General features: G+C 38.1%; 1 protein-coding gene across 6 annotated transcripts in view; it reads left to right on the top strand.

Annotated features, from left to right (window-relative positions):
• SLC38A1 (solute carrier family 38 member 1) overlaps window positions 1-16525 on the top strand; it is a 62422-nt gene that overhangs the window by 23462 nt on the left and 22435 nt on the right. For all 6 annotated transcript variants that reach the window (XM_081127988.1, XM_081127986.1, XM_081127987.1 and 3 more), the window contains 3 exons: window positions 516-733; window positions 8456-8531; window positions 8816-8931. In XM_081127988.1, coding sequence (XP_080984114.1) covers window positions 612-733; window positions 8456-8531; window positions 8816-8931 — 314 coding nt within the window. In that variant the 5' untranslated portion in view covers window positions 516-611. The remainder of the gene's footprint in view (window positions 1-515; window positions 734-8455; window positions 8532-8815; window positions 8932-16525) is intronic.

The following is a 16525-nucleotide window of genomic DNA, read 5'->3' on the forward strand; positions in this document are numbered from 1 at the left end:
AGTTGACGGATAAATTGCTAAATTTCAAAACACAGGTTCGTCCTTTACTACTTGACCTCTGGGTTGGGTGATCGATTCCTCACGATGTCATTTCTTTAAGATATGCACGTTTATTCACCTGGGATTGCTAAATCAGAGGCTCTTGTGGCTCTGCAGTCCCGGCCAAGCTGTATGCATGTCCTGCCAGCTGACACATTGAAGTAACCAACTCGAGTTCATTTTAAACACAGTTTTATGAAAGGGTGTCTATATTGCCCGCCGCTGACATGGTATTCCTATAAATGTGAGCATAAAGATTGTAGGACATGACTCATTTTATAGTTAAAAATGGAGGGAGACTTATGAAAGCATAAAATTTAGAGCCTTTCTAACTTGATGTACAAAGATTGCTTTTAATGTATCGAGTAGCAAAATGTAAAAGTTGCATTATCAGTAAATTAACTGTTTACTTAAACTATTTTTGCTCAGTTGGTTATATTCATATGTTAACTGTATTTCATTGTGTTGTCTTTTAGGGGTGTCAAGCTTATATTTTTGCTGCTGTCCACTTGTAAATACACTCAGAACAGGAGATTTTGGACGAATTTTTTGGCTACAGGTATTTTGTAAACATGATGCATTTCAAAAGTGGACTTGAATTGACTGAGTTGCAAAACATGACAGTCCCCGAAGATGACAACATCAGCAATGATTCCAATGACTTCACTGAAGTAGAAAATGGTCAAATAAATAGGTGAGTATTTTTCTACTAACACTTTCTATCCAGTAAAAGAAATGTCTCTAAAATATTCTGATTTTCAGCATTCTCTCGAATTATTCATTACTAAAGTTATGCTCCATTTGAAGATGTAATTTGAATTTCTTATGTGACATCTGTTGGGCATAGTCTGCAATAGCAGATGAAGCAAATAGGAAAGTAATTTATTCACCCTTTCCAATCTTTCAATTGAGTCTAATAAAAATGTATAAATACATTGGACCCCAACCAGCTCTAAGTTTTCAAAAGCTCTGTGCTTATGAATTAAGCACACTTTTGGCATTTCACTGCATCCCATATCTGAATGTGTCCTGCAGTCATCTGACCTCGCCCACACTTTAATCAAGAAATGGTCAAAGCTGCATTTGCCGATGCTCTTGTGTTAAAACTACAAATGCATCTTTACGAGCATCATTCGCAACATGGATTTTAAATAATAATAACTATAGTTGAGCCCAAATGGCTCTTTGAGAACCTATAGTAGAGAAATAGTACACGGAGCAGAAGGAAAAGAAAAGATAGCATGAATGAGAGGCGGCAGAGAGGCCGCTGGGAAGAGTGCTGGCCTGGAAGCTCTTGGCCCCCGCAGGTCTTTCCAACTCTTGAGTTTTATGTTTCTTAAGTTACAAGAGTAGGGCCAAATGGCTTTCTTTATGTTTTTAATGATGTGGGCATTCTCTGACCTACTGATGTTATAGCCAGCTTGTGTGGATCCCTTTGCAGGAAGGTCTCCAGCTTGGGAGTTAGTGGTGCGGCTTGCTTGAAGCATGAAGCCTCCTAAAAGGCTAGGAGAAGAGAGTGGAGTATACAGGACTCCTTATTAGAACAGCAATGATGCTACACTTTTTTTCTTGGTGGGGGTTGGGGGGGCTGGGGCTTTGTCAGAAGGAAATTGAGGTAGAGGAAGATGAAAACATTACATCACCTAGGCAGGCATCTTTGTAGGAATAATTCCTGACAATCTGCTCTATATTTGGTTGTATGTATACATACATCAATGAAAGTTCAGCATAGGACTTAGTTGCCATCACTTAGACTTGCTTAGAAGTTTCAGCCCTGCCTCTTCTCCTTTTTCTCTTCCTTAAATGTTCTTAGAGGTTAAGTCTCTAACCAGACACTCCTCATAATACAAGTATCATTTACTATGTTGTGATATTTCTTATTGTTGGACTCAAGTTTACTTCTACTTTTTATGAGTCGAATTATTAATAATAACTAACATTTCTTGACTGCCAGCTGTGTTTACATATATTGCCATTTATCCGTATAATGTCATGTAAAGTATTCTTTTGCAAATAAGGAAAATTTAAAACTTTAGTTTACAAGTAAAGAAACTGAGGCCCAGAAAAATAAAATAACTTGCTCAAGGGCATACACAGGTCCATCTGAAATCATAGTCTTTCTACTCTATCCTGCTGCCTTTGATTATAATGCTCAGGCATTAGCCAGTTCTATTAAAATCTACCAGTGCTGATTTATGCTTTGTACTCGGAGTGTTCTGTAGTCACTGCTGACCTCACTTAATGGTGCATGGGATTCCAACCATTTCACAAGTAGGACACTTTGGTTTTATAACAGCTTCATTCCCAAAGCAATGCAAACCTTGAAGACCTTAAAATGGGAGTCATTTATAATATTCAGTGTCGAGTCTGAACTTGATCTTAAAAAGTTTTACTTCCTATGCATAGCCCATGAACTCAGACTACAATGTGGTAAAGGGAGGGGGGCAATGGGGGACACCTGTAATAGTGTAAACAATAAAAAGAAAATAAAAAAAAAGAACTTGTGGTTTCCTTATTTTTAAGATAAACCAAGCATCTAACAGGCTCTAACTGGAATCAACCACTCTCAGCTTAAGCATTCTTTTCCAGCTTACTCTGCCTGACTGCTATTTAAACTCTCTGAAAATAGGTTAACAAAATAAATGCACTATGCCTTATTTTGCATGATTACTAGATTATAAACCCTCTCCAGAGTGGACTATAAAAAAAAGTTTTATTTAATAAAGGTATTAAGTTTTTGAGGTGAAGACCACTTGCAGTAGCTGGAAGTACCCATTCTCACCCATGACTTGGACACTTGGGCACCTTGCCCAGTGAGCTCATTTCCCCGAGACTATGACTAAGACCTTGAGCTGGGTACAGTGGGTTCACTGTTGGTGTTGACCGCTTGTTTTGCAGAGTTTGATTCCTTTATTGCAAATGTTGGGTGATGCATTTATTTCTTCATTTATCTTACCTCCCCTCTTTCACTGACACAGTTCATGAACCTCGCTTTATTTTTGGCTCTAGGGCAAGTAAAAAAAATTAAAAACAACATATTATGGCATGAAACCAGAAACGTAAATAAAAATCAGAATAGATCTTCACTGTGATTGCTGCAAAAGCTACACCTAAGTACTTCTCATTTTTCTTGCAGCCTTTTCACATTGGTGGGAGGAAGGTAGGCCCAGTTATATGCATCTAAGAGAACCAGCCCCCAGAACGGTGAACTTCTATGTAATAGTTTCTCTTTTTTTTCAGAAGCTAGAGAAAATGTTGAAAACAAATGTTGATCTCTCATTACCGGGCATCTAGCTTATAGCTTTGCCTGCAGACTCCCCATTAGGACAATAAGAATCAATTTTTAAAGTTTAGGTAAAAATAGAGAAGAGCCATTTGGGCATTAGAACACCTGCCTCTATTCCAGTTCAATTGTTCTATTTCATGCCCTAATTTTTGGGTTATAGTCATAGAAATCTGTACCTGGAACAGCAAAACCTTTCAAAAGGTCCATTTTAATGTGTATATGAAACATCTGGAAACCTTGCTAAAATGCAGATTCTGATTCAGTAGGTCTGGGATGGGGCCCGAGATTCTAATTGCTAGCAAGCTTCCAGGTAATACCCATATTGCTGGTCCATGGACCACACTTTGAGTAGCAAGTGCTAGACTCTTCCTCTAGATGTGAGCTTAAGAAAAGTAATCATCTTAATCATCTTTATATCACTTGTACCTTGAAATGATAGGTAATAGTGCCTGGTACAGAATGGACATTATAAAATATTTGTTAAATGAGAGAGAAAAACAGAGACGGACACAGAACAGAGAGAGCGAGCAGTTAAGTGGTTTGAATTTAGACTTGTACTGAATTCTGGCTCTTTCAATAGGTCTTGTGTGATCTTGTGCTTTGAGCTTCAGTTCCATCCCTATAAGACAGGGATAGTAATAATACCTTACCTCATGGGAGTGTTGGGGAATATGAAACATATTACTGTTTGTAGGTTAAGAACTCAGGCTCTGCAGTTGGCCAGCTTACGTTCAAATCCTGGCTCAACGGTTTAGTTATTAGTAATGTTACTTTGGTCAAGTTACTTAATTTCTCTAAAATAGAGCTAATAATAGTACCGACCATATGCAGTAATTGTGAAAATAAATGAGAAGATCCATGTAAAGTACTTGGCACAGTGTCTGGCAAATAGTAAGCCTTTTAGAGTGAGATGAGTCTTTATCAGTAAAAGTGCTTCCTCTTTCTTTGCAAGCACTCTTTCTTGTCTACCCCAAGGAATAATAATATTGCTTTAGGTTTTGGATGATTGCAGACTGTTGTTACTTTAAAGCTGTATGGAGGCAAGTATTCAGATATTTTAATATTTATTTACTATTCGCATCTCTATGCATAGTTATTGTTGTCATGACCCAGGCAGCATCTAACAAAGTTTGAGAGTCCCTGGTTAAAATTTTTCTTAAAAGAATTTGGGGCAACTCTTATCACTACACCCTACATCAGCATTTTTTTGGGGTCCCTGTATATCCTTCAGAGTTCATATACTAAATTTATATGACTTGGGAGGATCCTTGAAAAGTTATCCCTTCTCTTCTTCTGATTTTTTTTTTCTTAAAGAAAAAGGCTCTATCCCTTCTTCCTATGGTCAGTTTTTACATCAGAAAATTCTTTCCTTGCTTTAAGAGCTCCTGTTACAATTAAAGTCTGGATTTCTGCTATTTTCAGTAGAGTTTATTTGCCAAGTAAGTCTTTGCTTACCTCTCACCCTTCTCTTTAAATGCCTGCTGTTTCTTGAATTCTTTCATGTTCTCTAGCTGCTTTGTTACTTGCTTCTTTCCTTCTGTTCTCTTTTTCTAGTTCATAGAATGTTAGAATTTCAGGGAAAGAAGTTGGAAAAGTCATCTAAGTTCAACCATTTATCTCTTCTGTGTTATGAATCCTCAAGTGAAACACTATAATCTAGCAATAATCTGATGGGTAGAGATTAAAATAGGAAGATCATTTTCCTATTGTACAGCCCACCCTTGTTCAACTGTAGGTGCTGATTTATTTTTGGTTTTAAATAACTGTTGCTCAGTCTCCCTTCACACCACCTCAGTATAATGCCTGCTCCTGTTTGTGGCTTTGTTTTTTGAAGGTCACCATGACAGCCACTGTGATGTTTTTGTTTGGTTTTGTTCTCAGAACAATTGGCTACCTAATAGTTGATTGAATTCTTCTTTATGGGTACAGACCGACCCAGTGAAAAGTCTTTTTTAATGATACTTTTATCATTCCAAGACTACATGTCAAAGTCACCTTCTCCCATAGTGCATTTTTAAGTGAATAAAGAGAAATTTTAACTCATTTTCTTTGCCAAGGGTCAATGCTTTTTAACACACAATTGCATTTTTTAAATGGTAAGATAGCAGGAACTTGTGATAAGCTGCTTGACCTACTTATTTTGAATGGACTTTTCCATTACTAAAAAGGTTGGTTTTATTTTGTTTAAGAAAAAGTTTACGGAAATACAAAGACTTAAAGACTAAGGAGAAGAAAAAATGGAAACATCATAAAGAGAATGAAGAGGATTTTTTTAAGTACTTCATTCTTACTGAGCTCAACTTCCCTGCAGCCTAAGCTACTCCCTGATTCCTAAATAGAAGATGTATATTTGGTTTATGAAGGGTTCCTGTGAGTTGCTAATGCAAGGGCAGGTACATTTAAGAAGGAGCTGAGGGACTGAGAGCGCTATACAACCACTATGGATGTGAGATGAGTTCAGTAGCACAGTATGTGCGACAGGAAAGGTAGTAAGTAGGTCAGAGTCAGAAAACTCAGTTCAAACCGGGGTATCAGAAGACTTATGGAAGATGAAGCTTTGGACTGGCAGGAAGGTGCTGGCTGAGAAGAGAATTGAGGGACTCCCGCATGGAGGTGGGTTCCCTCTGCTGCCTTGTTTTTCCATCCCTGCTCTCAGACTGCTATGGTCTTGTGTCAGCCCTCACCCCCTCTTGGGAAGATCATTTTGAGGAGAAGGGGGAGCTGAGATTGGGACATGGAGGCAGAGTCAGATTCAGCAGTAGCTGGAATTGCAGGGTGAGGAATTTATAATATTCTCAGTAGGAGAGCCAGTGAAGAGTTTTGGGAAAACCTATTAAGTCTTGCTGCAGAAAGTACACCAGAAAAGGCAGAATCAGGGAGGCTGTTGACACACAATGTGTTTCAGTGTGCTTTTCAATGGTTACTCATTCCAGCAGCTCTGTGAGTCAGTTTCACCATCCCCACCCTGCAGAAGCTCTGCAGGAACCGCCGGCAGCCATGCCAGGGCCTTATTCTGCCTCCCCTCTTGTTGCCCAGTGCTTGACCCTACCGAATGCCTCTTGTGCTACAGTGCCTGTATCCCTTTCTTTTCTGCCCACCAGTCCTCTGCCACCAACTCTGGGGCGTGTGGCCAGGCAGGGAACTTAGATCGGCCACAGACAGTTTGCTGGTGTTTTGCTCAGTTTGTTTGAAAACGTTCAGGCTCTTTCCTTAAGTCAGAAATAATGGAAATTCTCTTTGGAAAAGATGTCCCTACACAAGAAAGGCAAATGGGGGACCTTTTGGATAAAGATTTGATAGGCTTGAGTTGATTATTAAAATTAGCCTGATTCAATGCAGTCTTTTATTTAATGGCAATTTTATTTTGGAAATTAATTTAATTTTGTAAGTCCAGCACCCACAGCCTATGTGAAATGGAAGGCTGCTTTTCCTTGCCCCTCTCTAGCCGGACCTGTAAACCTCAGTTCTGTAGAAGGATCTAAAACGTTAAGGGCAAAAGGAGGGCCGAATGCTCCACAACTGCCAGATTGGTCTCCAAAGATACTGCTTTCATTATGTCTTTCTCCTGTAATGCTATTTCTCAGGCCTCTGCCTTAAGTTTCCTCTGGCTAATCCTCCCAATAATGGTTTTTCCTTCCCTGGATTTTTTATCTTATCTCAGTTTTGCACAGCCTGACATTCCTATTCTGGTGTTAGCTGACGTGGTCTCTCCTGTTTCAGAGACCAAGGTTTTCTTCCCCTTCCTTTTGAACTCTCACAGTAACTGGCCAGGTCTTAGGCAAAGGCAGATGCCAAAGGGAATAAACCGCAGATTGTGCTGCTTATACCAGGTGATGATCTCAGAGGAAGTGTGTAGTACACACCTACTGCCTGTCTTTGGTTTATCTTGGCAAAAATAATGCAAACTTGGAGAAGTAAAGCCAGGGAGAAGCCAGACCCCTTGGATTAAAGATGAAAAAGATAGGTAAATAAAGCCAACATTGATGACTCATATTTTTCATTGAAAATGGTTTATCGTGAAACATAGCATTATTCAAAAAAGAGTATGAAAATATACTGTACAGTTTAAAGAAATATGCTTCTTTAAAATAGTTCTGTTCAAGTGGCTTTACATTCATTAGTGAAAAACTTACTATGATTAGTTCTTACTAAGGCCAGATAATTAAATGTCTGGAAGAGCTAAAAAGCATGCCTAACATGTTTTACTAATACAAGCAGCCGTTTGCCAACAAATGGACTTTTCTTTGACAATACCACTTATTTTTTTAATGATGAATTTTTTAAAAATTAGAAATTTAGGCCATAAAGTTGTGATGTTAATTCTGAATATGGTTCCGAGGGCATTCTGAATTCCTTCTTGTATGTAGTTGCAGATAGTTTACTCCACTTAGCCTGTCTGAATCTCCCATCCCAACTCAACCCCCATGCCCTCCATGGACAGGAATGATTGACGTGTTGCTCTTACTCTGTGCCTGGGGCTATACTAATGATTTAATTCTCCCAATAACACCATGAGATAATTTAATAGTGTTACTCTAATTTCAGAGGAAACTGTGGTAGCATGCCCAGGCCCTCATAGCTAGTGAGGATTCAAACTCACATTCTAAATCCCATGCTTTTCTCAAAGCTCTAGCTCTGCCCCTAACCATGGCCTAATGCCCTGCCTCCCTGACCACAGTTTCTTCTGAACTCTGATAGCTTAGTGTCTGCGTCTTGTATTACATACCCTCATGTCTCCCTCATCACCTTGTCTGGTCACTTGCATGTAGCACGTGCTGAAGGAAAATTTGAAGGGAAAAGAGTTGTTTCCTTTTTTGCAGGGGGGAGGGAATTCCTATTTAATACTTTTGTACTCCAGGAATGTGAGCTCAGAAGGAATCCTGCCTCCGAGATTCTTTCACATGACAGCTTTATAGTATTTTTAACATTATCTTACTTGTAGTTAGAGAAAAATCTACATAAAAGTTAATTTACATTGCATATAGTGTTTTAATTTATTAGTATTGAAATGATTGGAATCTGATAGCTTTTCATGTGTAATATGTTTTGGTAAGTAATCAATCACTTAGATAAAATGTTTAGCTTCGAATTATTACCACGAAGTTAAATGTATTATACATGTCTTTACAGCAAATTTATTTCTGATCGTGAAAGTAGAAGAAGTCTCACAAACAGCCATTTGGAAAAAAAGAAATGTGATGAATATGTAAGTGTCATTATAATAGTATGCTTATTTTTTTAATCACATAAATTGGGACAGATGTTTTTAATTCATGCAGCATAGTACCAAAGGCATAGCTATCTCTATTTACCAGAATATTCCTCAGATAGTATGTATTTTCTCTGGAAATCCATTAAAAAAATAAACCACGAAGGAAGGATTTCTTGAATTTAATTGGTGTTGGTTTCTAATAGTGTTTAAAGGCTTTGGTGTGATGAACAGATTTAGGGACTGTTTTGCTTAGTGTGAATGTTTGTCTCTTTGTTCAGATTCCAGGAACAACCTCCTTAGGCATGTCTGTTTTTAACCTAAGCAACGCCATTATGGGCAGTGGGATTTTGGGACTCGCCTTTGCCCTGGCAAACACTGGGATCCTACTTTTTCTGTGAGTATTGACATTGTGGTATTTTTCAATTTTAAACTGTGTTTTCTGTATGTTTCTGTTCAAACACAGAAGAAATTGGAAATATTTCTAAATAGGTTTTATTTCTTTTTATGTTTTCACTAACGTAGCTAAGTTACCGGTGTATACTTTTGTATTGTTTATTTGAGTGATTTCCCAAGATGCACCTAATGTTTATAAGAAAGTGGAAGGAGAAAACCTTGTTAATTAAAAATACCAAGATAGGCATTTATAAAAAGAAAAGATTTGAAAACAGCATTTTATTCTATTTTTGAACTCTTTACCTGTCACTTTAAATGTTAGCTAAATGGTCAAAATATTAAGAGGTGTATAATGCAACTGGTCACCACTGTAGTATTTGGATTACTTTGGAACATTTACTATATCCAAAAGTAATTACAAATTTGTTTGTAATAAATATTCAAGAAGCATAGAAGTTGCCGGTGTTTTAAAGAAGATAAATTAGCATGTACTTTTCCTCTGAGATTCAGTGAAAAGCAAATGGGCAGTTTTCTTTTAAAATAAGTTCATCTCAAACTGTTGAGTGGGACTTTGTGCCATTGTACAGAGGGCTTATTTTCAGTTGAAACAAGATGAAGACAGATCATAGAATTTCCACCAGGAAAAGTCTCCCTCTCCCAAACCTCAAAGGCGTATTAGTGGTACTTTGCCTGATAAGGCAGCGCCCATCCACGCTGCCTCATATCGGTCCAGAGCACTAGGGATTAATATTCTCACTTTTGCGTGTAAACCCACCAGAGGTATCCTTCCTGTGCAGTGAATTCAATACCATTTCTTCCTTATTGTCAACCTTAACTCAGTAGTAAACCCAACTGTAGCTTTCTTGCCCGGAGTAGATCTTTCTATGTGGCCTTTCTGCTTATGGATATATTGAGCCAAGTGCCAGGTTTTAGGGAAAGTCACTGAATTGGACAAAATATTTCTACTGTGATTTTTTTGGTATGTGTGAAGCTCTGACACTCTGAGGATAGCGGCACTCTGATTTTCAGTGTGTTGACATGAAACACCTGACTGCCAGTCCAACTCCTCTTCTAAATGCCTATGTAGACTTAAGTGAGTTAGGCACTCTGAACTTCAATTTCCTACCCTTTAAAACAAGAAAATTGCACTAGAAAAATCTCAGAACCCTGCCAACCTCCAAAATCCTATGGTTCTGTGACTATTTTTAGTCATTCCAAAGCTGGAAATATGTTCAGTTCAGAAATGTGTTTTACATTGATTTCTTTCTTTTTTTTTTTAGTTATTGTAATATGTCAAGCAGTTATATGTTAACATAGGGTAGAGTTAACTTTGATAATGATAACACTCTGGTAGCTCTTATTTTAGTCAGATACTATTCTGTTTTATGCTGAATCTTTATAAGTCTATGAGACAGATACTATTGTTAGCCCCCTGTTTCACAGATAAGGGAACTGAAACACAGAAAGTAAAATTTTATTTTGAAATCTTTATCACTACTCTGGGAATTCCCTTCACCTCTATTCTCTGGTAAACGCCTTGTTTCTTGTATTCCACTTCTTCCTTTTTCTGTATTTACTTCCTTCTGTTGTTGAGAAACGATGAATAGAAATAAAATGTTTGAGGCCTTCACAATGTTTTTATTCCACCTTCACCTTTGATTGATAGTTTGGTTGGATCTAGAAACTCTAAATTGGCAATAATTTTACTTCAGAATTTTGAAGTCATTACTTCATTGCTTTCCAGTGTTTTCTGTTGTGAAGTCCTATATGCTTCTGATTCCTGATCTTTCAAATATAGTCAGGGTTTTTGGTTTTTGTTTTACTTTTTCTAGAAACGTGTCAAATCTCTGCTCCAATGTCCTGCAGTTTCCAATGATGTGTCTTGATGTAAGCCTATTTCATCGAGTCAGGAATTTGCTGCATTCTTTTCATTTAGAAATTCATGGTCTTCAGTTTTGGGACATTTTCTTACATTATTGTGTTGATAAATTCCTATTTCCTCTTTCTCTTTTCACTCTTCCTAGAACTATTACCAAGATTTTAAACATTCTGGACTAGTTCTCTAATTTTTATTTTTTTCTTTATTTTCATGTCTACAATTTTTCACTGTATCTTCTAGGATGTGTCCTTACTTTTTTTCTTCAACTATTTATTGAATGTTTTATTTCTGTTATTGTTTATTTACAGAAGCTTTTAAAAATTCTTTGTTCCTTTTTATATTATTTTGTCTTTGTTATGGAAAATTTCAAACAAATAGTAAAGATAATATTATAAAAGATTTCCATGTTTCCTTTATCCCATGGCCAGGCTTATTTAGTTAGTCCCCTCACCTAGACTGCCTTGAAGCAAATCCCAGCTCTCATGTAATTTCATCCATAAATATTTCAATATATTTCTCTAAAATATAAGGACTGTTAAAAAAAACCATAATATGTCATACCTAAAAAATTAACAACAGTTTCTTAGTATCATCAAACAGCCAACTAATTTTTAAATTGCTTTGATTATCTCATTTTTAAAAAACAATTTGGATTGTTCAAATCAATACTCAAATAAGGTCCATATAGTGCAGTTGGTTGATATGTGTTTTAAGTCTCTTAATCTATAGGTTCCCGCATTTCTCTTTCCCCTTTTTCTGTGCAATTTATTTGTTGAAGAAACTAGGCCATTTGTCATATAGTTCCAACAATTCAAATTCTGCTGGTTGTATTCCTGTGGTACAAATTGACATTTTTGTTTGTTTTGGACTCTTTCATTTTAGAATCTTTCCTCAGATGTCAAGTTGTCCTTCTTTGTTTGCTCTAATCAAGAGTAGGGAGGAAGGACAAAGTTAATTCAAGCTGGTACACATTAGTGGGGCTTGTTGGCAATGGCTTTACCTGAGGTTGTTAATGACTCTTTACTTGTGGAACCACCAGGGTCAGTTTCTCTTTGGCTGTTCAGATACCCAGAGATCTTCCAGTCACCTGCCTGGGGGGCCTGGGCATTGCATCTTTCTGGAAACCAAGTGGTGGAAAAGGGTTGGGGTAACTATTTCAGAGTACATGTGTTCACCCAGTCCTAGTACCCCCTCCTCACAAGTTGTACTGAGTCTCTTGCCAGAAACTTATATTTTATACTTTCCAGAGAATGTATCTTGAGATACGTATCTTTTGCCAGGGTAGGAGAGGCGCAGTCACTCAGCTTTATGGAGTAGGTGCCTGGTCTGGGAATCTAGCTGTTTCTTAAAATAAGTTAAACAGATCCTCTTTATTTTAGCCCTTCCATTGTTACCTACTTCCAGTAATGCCACCAGGGCCTTTTGGGAATTCTGTGGTATAAATCGGCTTAGTCTTGGCTTTCTGCACTGCCAGTTTAAGATTTAGCTCTGCTACTTTTCAGCTTCTGAAATTTTGTTAGTGTTGTCTCCTCTCATGTTCTTACTATCCTAGCGGTTTTATACCTTAAAAAAAAAAAAAAAAAAGCCCCCTACTGGGATATCAGGAGGGAGCAGGAGTAAATTCGTACATTCAATCTATGATTCCTGGAATTCAATTGATTTTTAATTATACTGGTTCAGGGATAATTGATTTCTTATCTCATGACTCTTAAGTTTCTGATTGGAAACAAAAATAATTGGATAAACTTGACTTTTGTAGTCGCAGGAAGATTTCCCCTGGATAGAAGTATTATAGATCATTTGGTTATTTGCAAGACGCATAAATAGCAACCCATCACACCAGGTTAAAGCTCATGAAGTAGCTTTATATAAAAACCCCAACTTCTAAGTTTTTCTCAAAATGCGGAACTTCAGAACAAGGGCTCACTCTGTGTGTTGTAAAACCAGCTGCTCCTACAGCTGCTCAAAGCCAAGAAGCAGTTGGCAAGATCAAGATATTTCATCTGGTTCAGGGCCCTGTTCCAGACTCATATTGGCCAACAAGGAAAAAGGGTCCAAGCCTGTTCAAGCTTCTTTAGAAAAGCAGCTGGGAAGGCTCCTCTGTGTCTCACTGAGCCTGGCCACGGGCTTTGCACTGGGCTCATCTGGAAACTTGCTGGGGTGATTTCTTTTTCTTGGATGAGTTTCGGGCTCCTCTTTTTTTTGGACCTAACCGTAATGGCTGTCATCCCTGTTCAACACACATCTGATTCAATTAAGGCAGATTCAGTGAATTCTGCCCTGTGGTAAGAATGCTGTGAGGTTTTGTGTTTTCCTGAATTCTGAGGCCTTATGATTCTACATGAGGAACAGGAAGTGTGGTAGTGGGGAACCTTAGTTTACAGTTGACCTGGAGGTATAGTTCTCTGTTGGAAACAAAGTGGGGCTGTATCCTAAAGCAGCAATACAGGAATGTGTGGAGGCCCAAATTCCTAGGAGTGAAATGCACCTGTTGAATTGAGTTTTCCTGAGAGTGGGGATCCAAGGAAAAGGCAATGGGTTCTGAAGAAATTCCTTTCATTGTAACTGCCTCTTCTATCACTAATCTTCTTACACAGCTTCCCCATAATTCCGTCAAAGCAAAAGTAGGGATTGGCATGGAAGTGAACATGAATGCAGAATGGTGGGTTTTGTTTTGTTTTACAATACTATCTTCCTCACCCCAGCCCAAAACAAGAAAGTTACATTTTCTAAAGATTTCTATAAAAGGCATACATTTTCTAAAAAATGAACCTCTTTAGAATATATTATCTCCTCCTAATGCTAGAGTAAAGGAGAGGTTTATTGCACTATACAGAATCTATCAAGCAATAAATGCTTTATATTTTTCCATAACTTCTTAGCATGTATTGTTATTTATTATTTTAATAATGTAGCCCCAGCCCCGAAATTTAAAACCAGGAAAAAGGAGAATGTAATTCATTACACTTTTGAGAGCTCAAAGAGACATCATAGTTTATTGTAAACACTGAGTTTATGAGCAGTCTATTTGAAATGATCATTGTGAAACATCTATATAAAACGATAGTTTACATTTTATTTTCATTGATTATAATCCCAGACCTTTGTGAACCTTGTTTTCTGTTTTCCATCTCACTTGGGTAGTGTTTGTAAGAATAAAAAAGATAATGTATCTAAAAGTACACTTTGAAAAGTGGCATGCACAAAAACATTTATTAATTAATATCAACCCCATAGGGCTACTATGTATGAGAAGTTAATGAGTGTGTGTGTGTGTGTGTGTGTAGGAGAGAGTGAGCACCAGTAGTGCCTGATATATAGTAACACTATATAGTAAATACTTGTTAAAGTAAAAATTAGGTAGTCACTGTAATGGTTAAAATTTATAGAATGGTAACTATACAGGTGGGGCAAAGGTAGATTTACAGTTGTGAGTACATGAAACAGAGTTTATTTAGATATTATTATTTACTAATTATTGTATTCTTTTCCATAGGAACAATTGTAAACCTACTTTTGCCCCACCCTGTATATGCTACATTGTCTTATTTAATCCTCACCAACAATACTATGAATATTAGTGCCATGTTACAGATGAAGTAGCTGAGGCTTGATAATGACTTAGAAAGTAGGGAAGCCCCGCCGGCGTGGCTCAGCAGTCGAGCGTCGACCTAGCACCCAGGAGATGGCAGTTCAATTCCCGGCCAGGGCACATGCCCGGGGCGCGGGCTCGATCCCCAGTAGAAGGTGTGCAGGAGGCAGCCGGTCAGTGACTCTCATCACTGATGTTTCTCTCTCTCTCCCTCTCCCTTTCTCTCTCTGAAATCAACAAAGACATATCAAAAAAAAAAAAAGGAAGTAGGGGAGCCACGGTTCTACCCAGGCTTTCTTGACTCTAGAACCCTGGTGATCTAAGACACTGCTTTCTTTTAGCAATGCCTTCTTCAGAAACCAAACTTGCATTGTTAATGTACATCATGAGAGAAATTTTATTCTTATCAATGGAAACTTGCAAATTGATACTTTAGCTTTTAAATCACTTTGTAAAATCAGTCAATATTCCTGAATTCTTTTACTGCTGTTCCACCAAGAACCATCGATGAAGTGTATTGCAAAACCAATAAACCTTTTGAACTTCTTTGTATTTGTCAGAGCTGTGCGTGACTTGGCCTCATGTCCTATTTGAGATTTCCCACTGCCTTCAAAAGCCCTTGGATTTAATTCCTGCTAAGGATTTAACTAAATTTTTTGTGTTTAAAAATTAAAAACCAAGTAATACCAAAGTCAGATAATACCAAGTTCATAATTAGGGAATTGGTTCAATAACCATAGTAGTTCCATAAACTAGAGTATTTAAAAGAGTAAAGTAGACTTATCTGTACTGTTTTGGAAAAATTTCCCTGGAATATTATGATGTGAAAACAAACTGAATGTTGGGTGAAGTGAGCATGGAGTGAGATGGTGTACATGTGCATATATTGCACAGACTATTTAGGGAGCAAAGACAAGAAAACTGTTGACAGTGGTTACTTCTGGACAGTGACTCCGGGCCTGGGGATGGAATGGGAGTGGGAAGTTTACAGTCTTTCGATTACCTTTTTTGAACCATGTGTTTTAGGGAGAGAAGCTATGGAAAACAACTGTTTTTTAGAGAACTTAAAACCAATGCAATGAGATTTTCTCCCTTTTCCACTTATCTACAGAAAACTTGAGGGGGGAAAATATTTTCAGTGTAGATATTTAGACCATGAGAGCTAGAATGAGATATTAGTGCTGTGCCACCTGTTCTAAACTATATTTTGAACCTTTCCCTTCAGATTGCCTCTGCCCCAGCCACACTTACCCTCCCTCTTTTCCGTAGGGGCTACTCATCTCGGCCTTGCCACCACCCCACGCCGTGCCGAGAGGGTGTGCAGTCCCATGGTACATCCTGATGGTCCCATAGGCCCAGGTTAGAGGCCATCTCTAAAAATGTTTCCCTGATTCTTCCAGATGGAAGGCATTATCTAGGCATATATTTTACCTTCCCTGTTAAACTCTGAGCCCTACAAAGGCAGGATTGTCTAATTCTTCCTTGTTCAATTCATTCCTCTCCCCCCAGCAAGATCTAGAACAGCTCTTGCATGTAGCTGATTCTCAAGAATGTTTCACTCAAATGAATGAATGAATAAGTAAGCATTAGATGTTGCAAAACAAAAAACAAGGCTTTGGGGCAAAACAATGGCTCTCATTGTTGCAAACTTATTAGAGGGGGGGAAAATTAACTGAAAGGTTTACTTCACCCTCAAATTTTAAGTAGGCTGTAGAGATGTAATGATAATAATCACAAGGTTGTCTCAGTTACTTTCCTGGTACTGCCTCCTTCATTTGAAAATTCAAAATAGTTCAGAGACTCTTAAGAAATACTGTTCTGAGGTTAGTGTTGCATTGCTAAAAGGGCATTTGTTGTTAAATTGCTATTTGCAAAAAGAACAGTAGTTGTCATTGTCAGTTTACAGCAATTACCTTCACTTTGTCAATTGTTTGCTTTGATTGTAGGTGAATTTTCTCCCTCCCTCTCTCCCCTCCCTCTCTCCCCCTCTCCCTCTCTCTCTCTCCCTCTCTCCCTCTCTCCCTGTCTCTCCCCCTCCCCCTCTCCCTCTCTCTCTCTCCCTCTCTCTCCCCCTCTCCCTCTCCCTCTCCCTCCCCCTCTCCCTCTCCCTCCCCCTCTCCCGCT

Source organism: Miniopterus schreibersii (genome assembly GCF_964146895.1).
Source record: "Miniopterus schreibersii genome assembly, chromosome: 2".
NCBI lineage: Eukaryota > Metazoa > Chordata > Mammalia > Chiroptera > Miniopteridae > Miniopterus > Miniopterus schreibersii.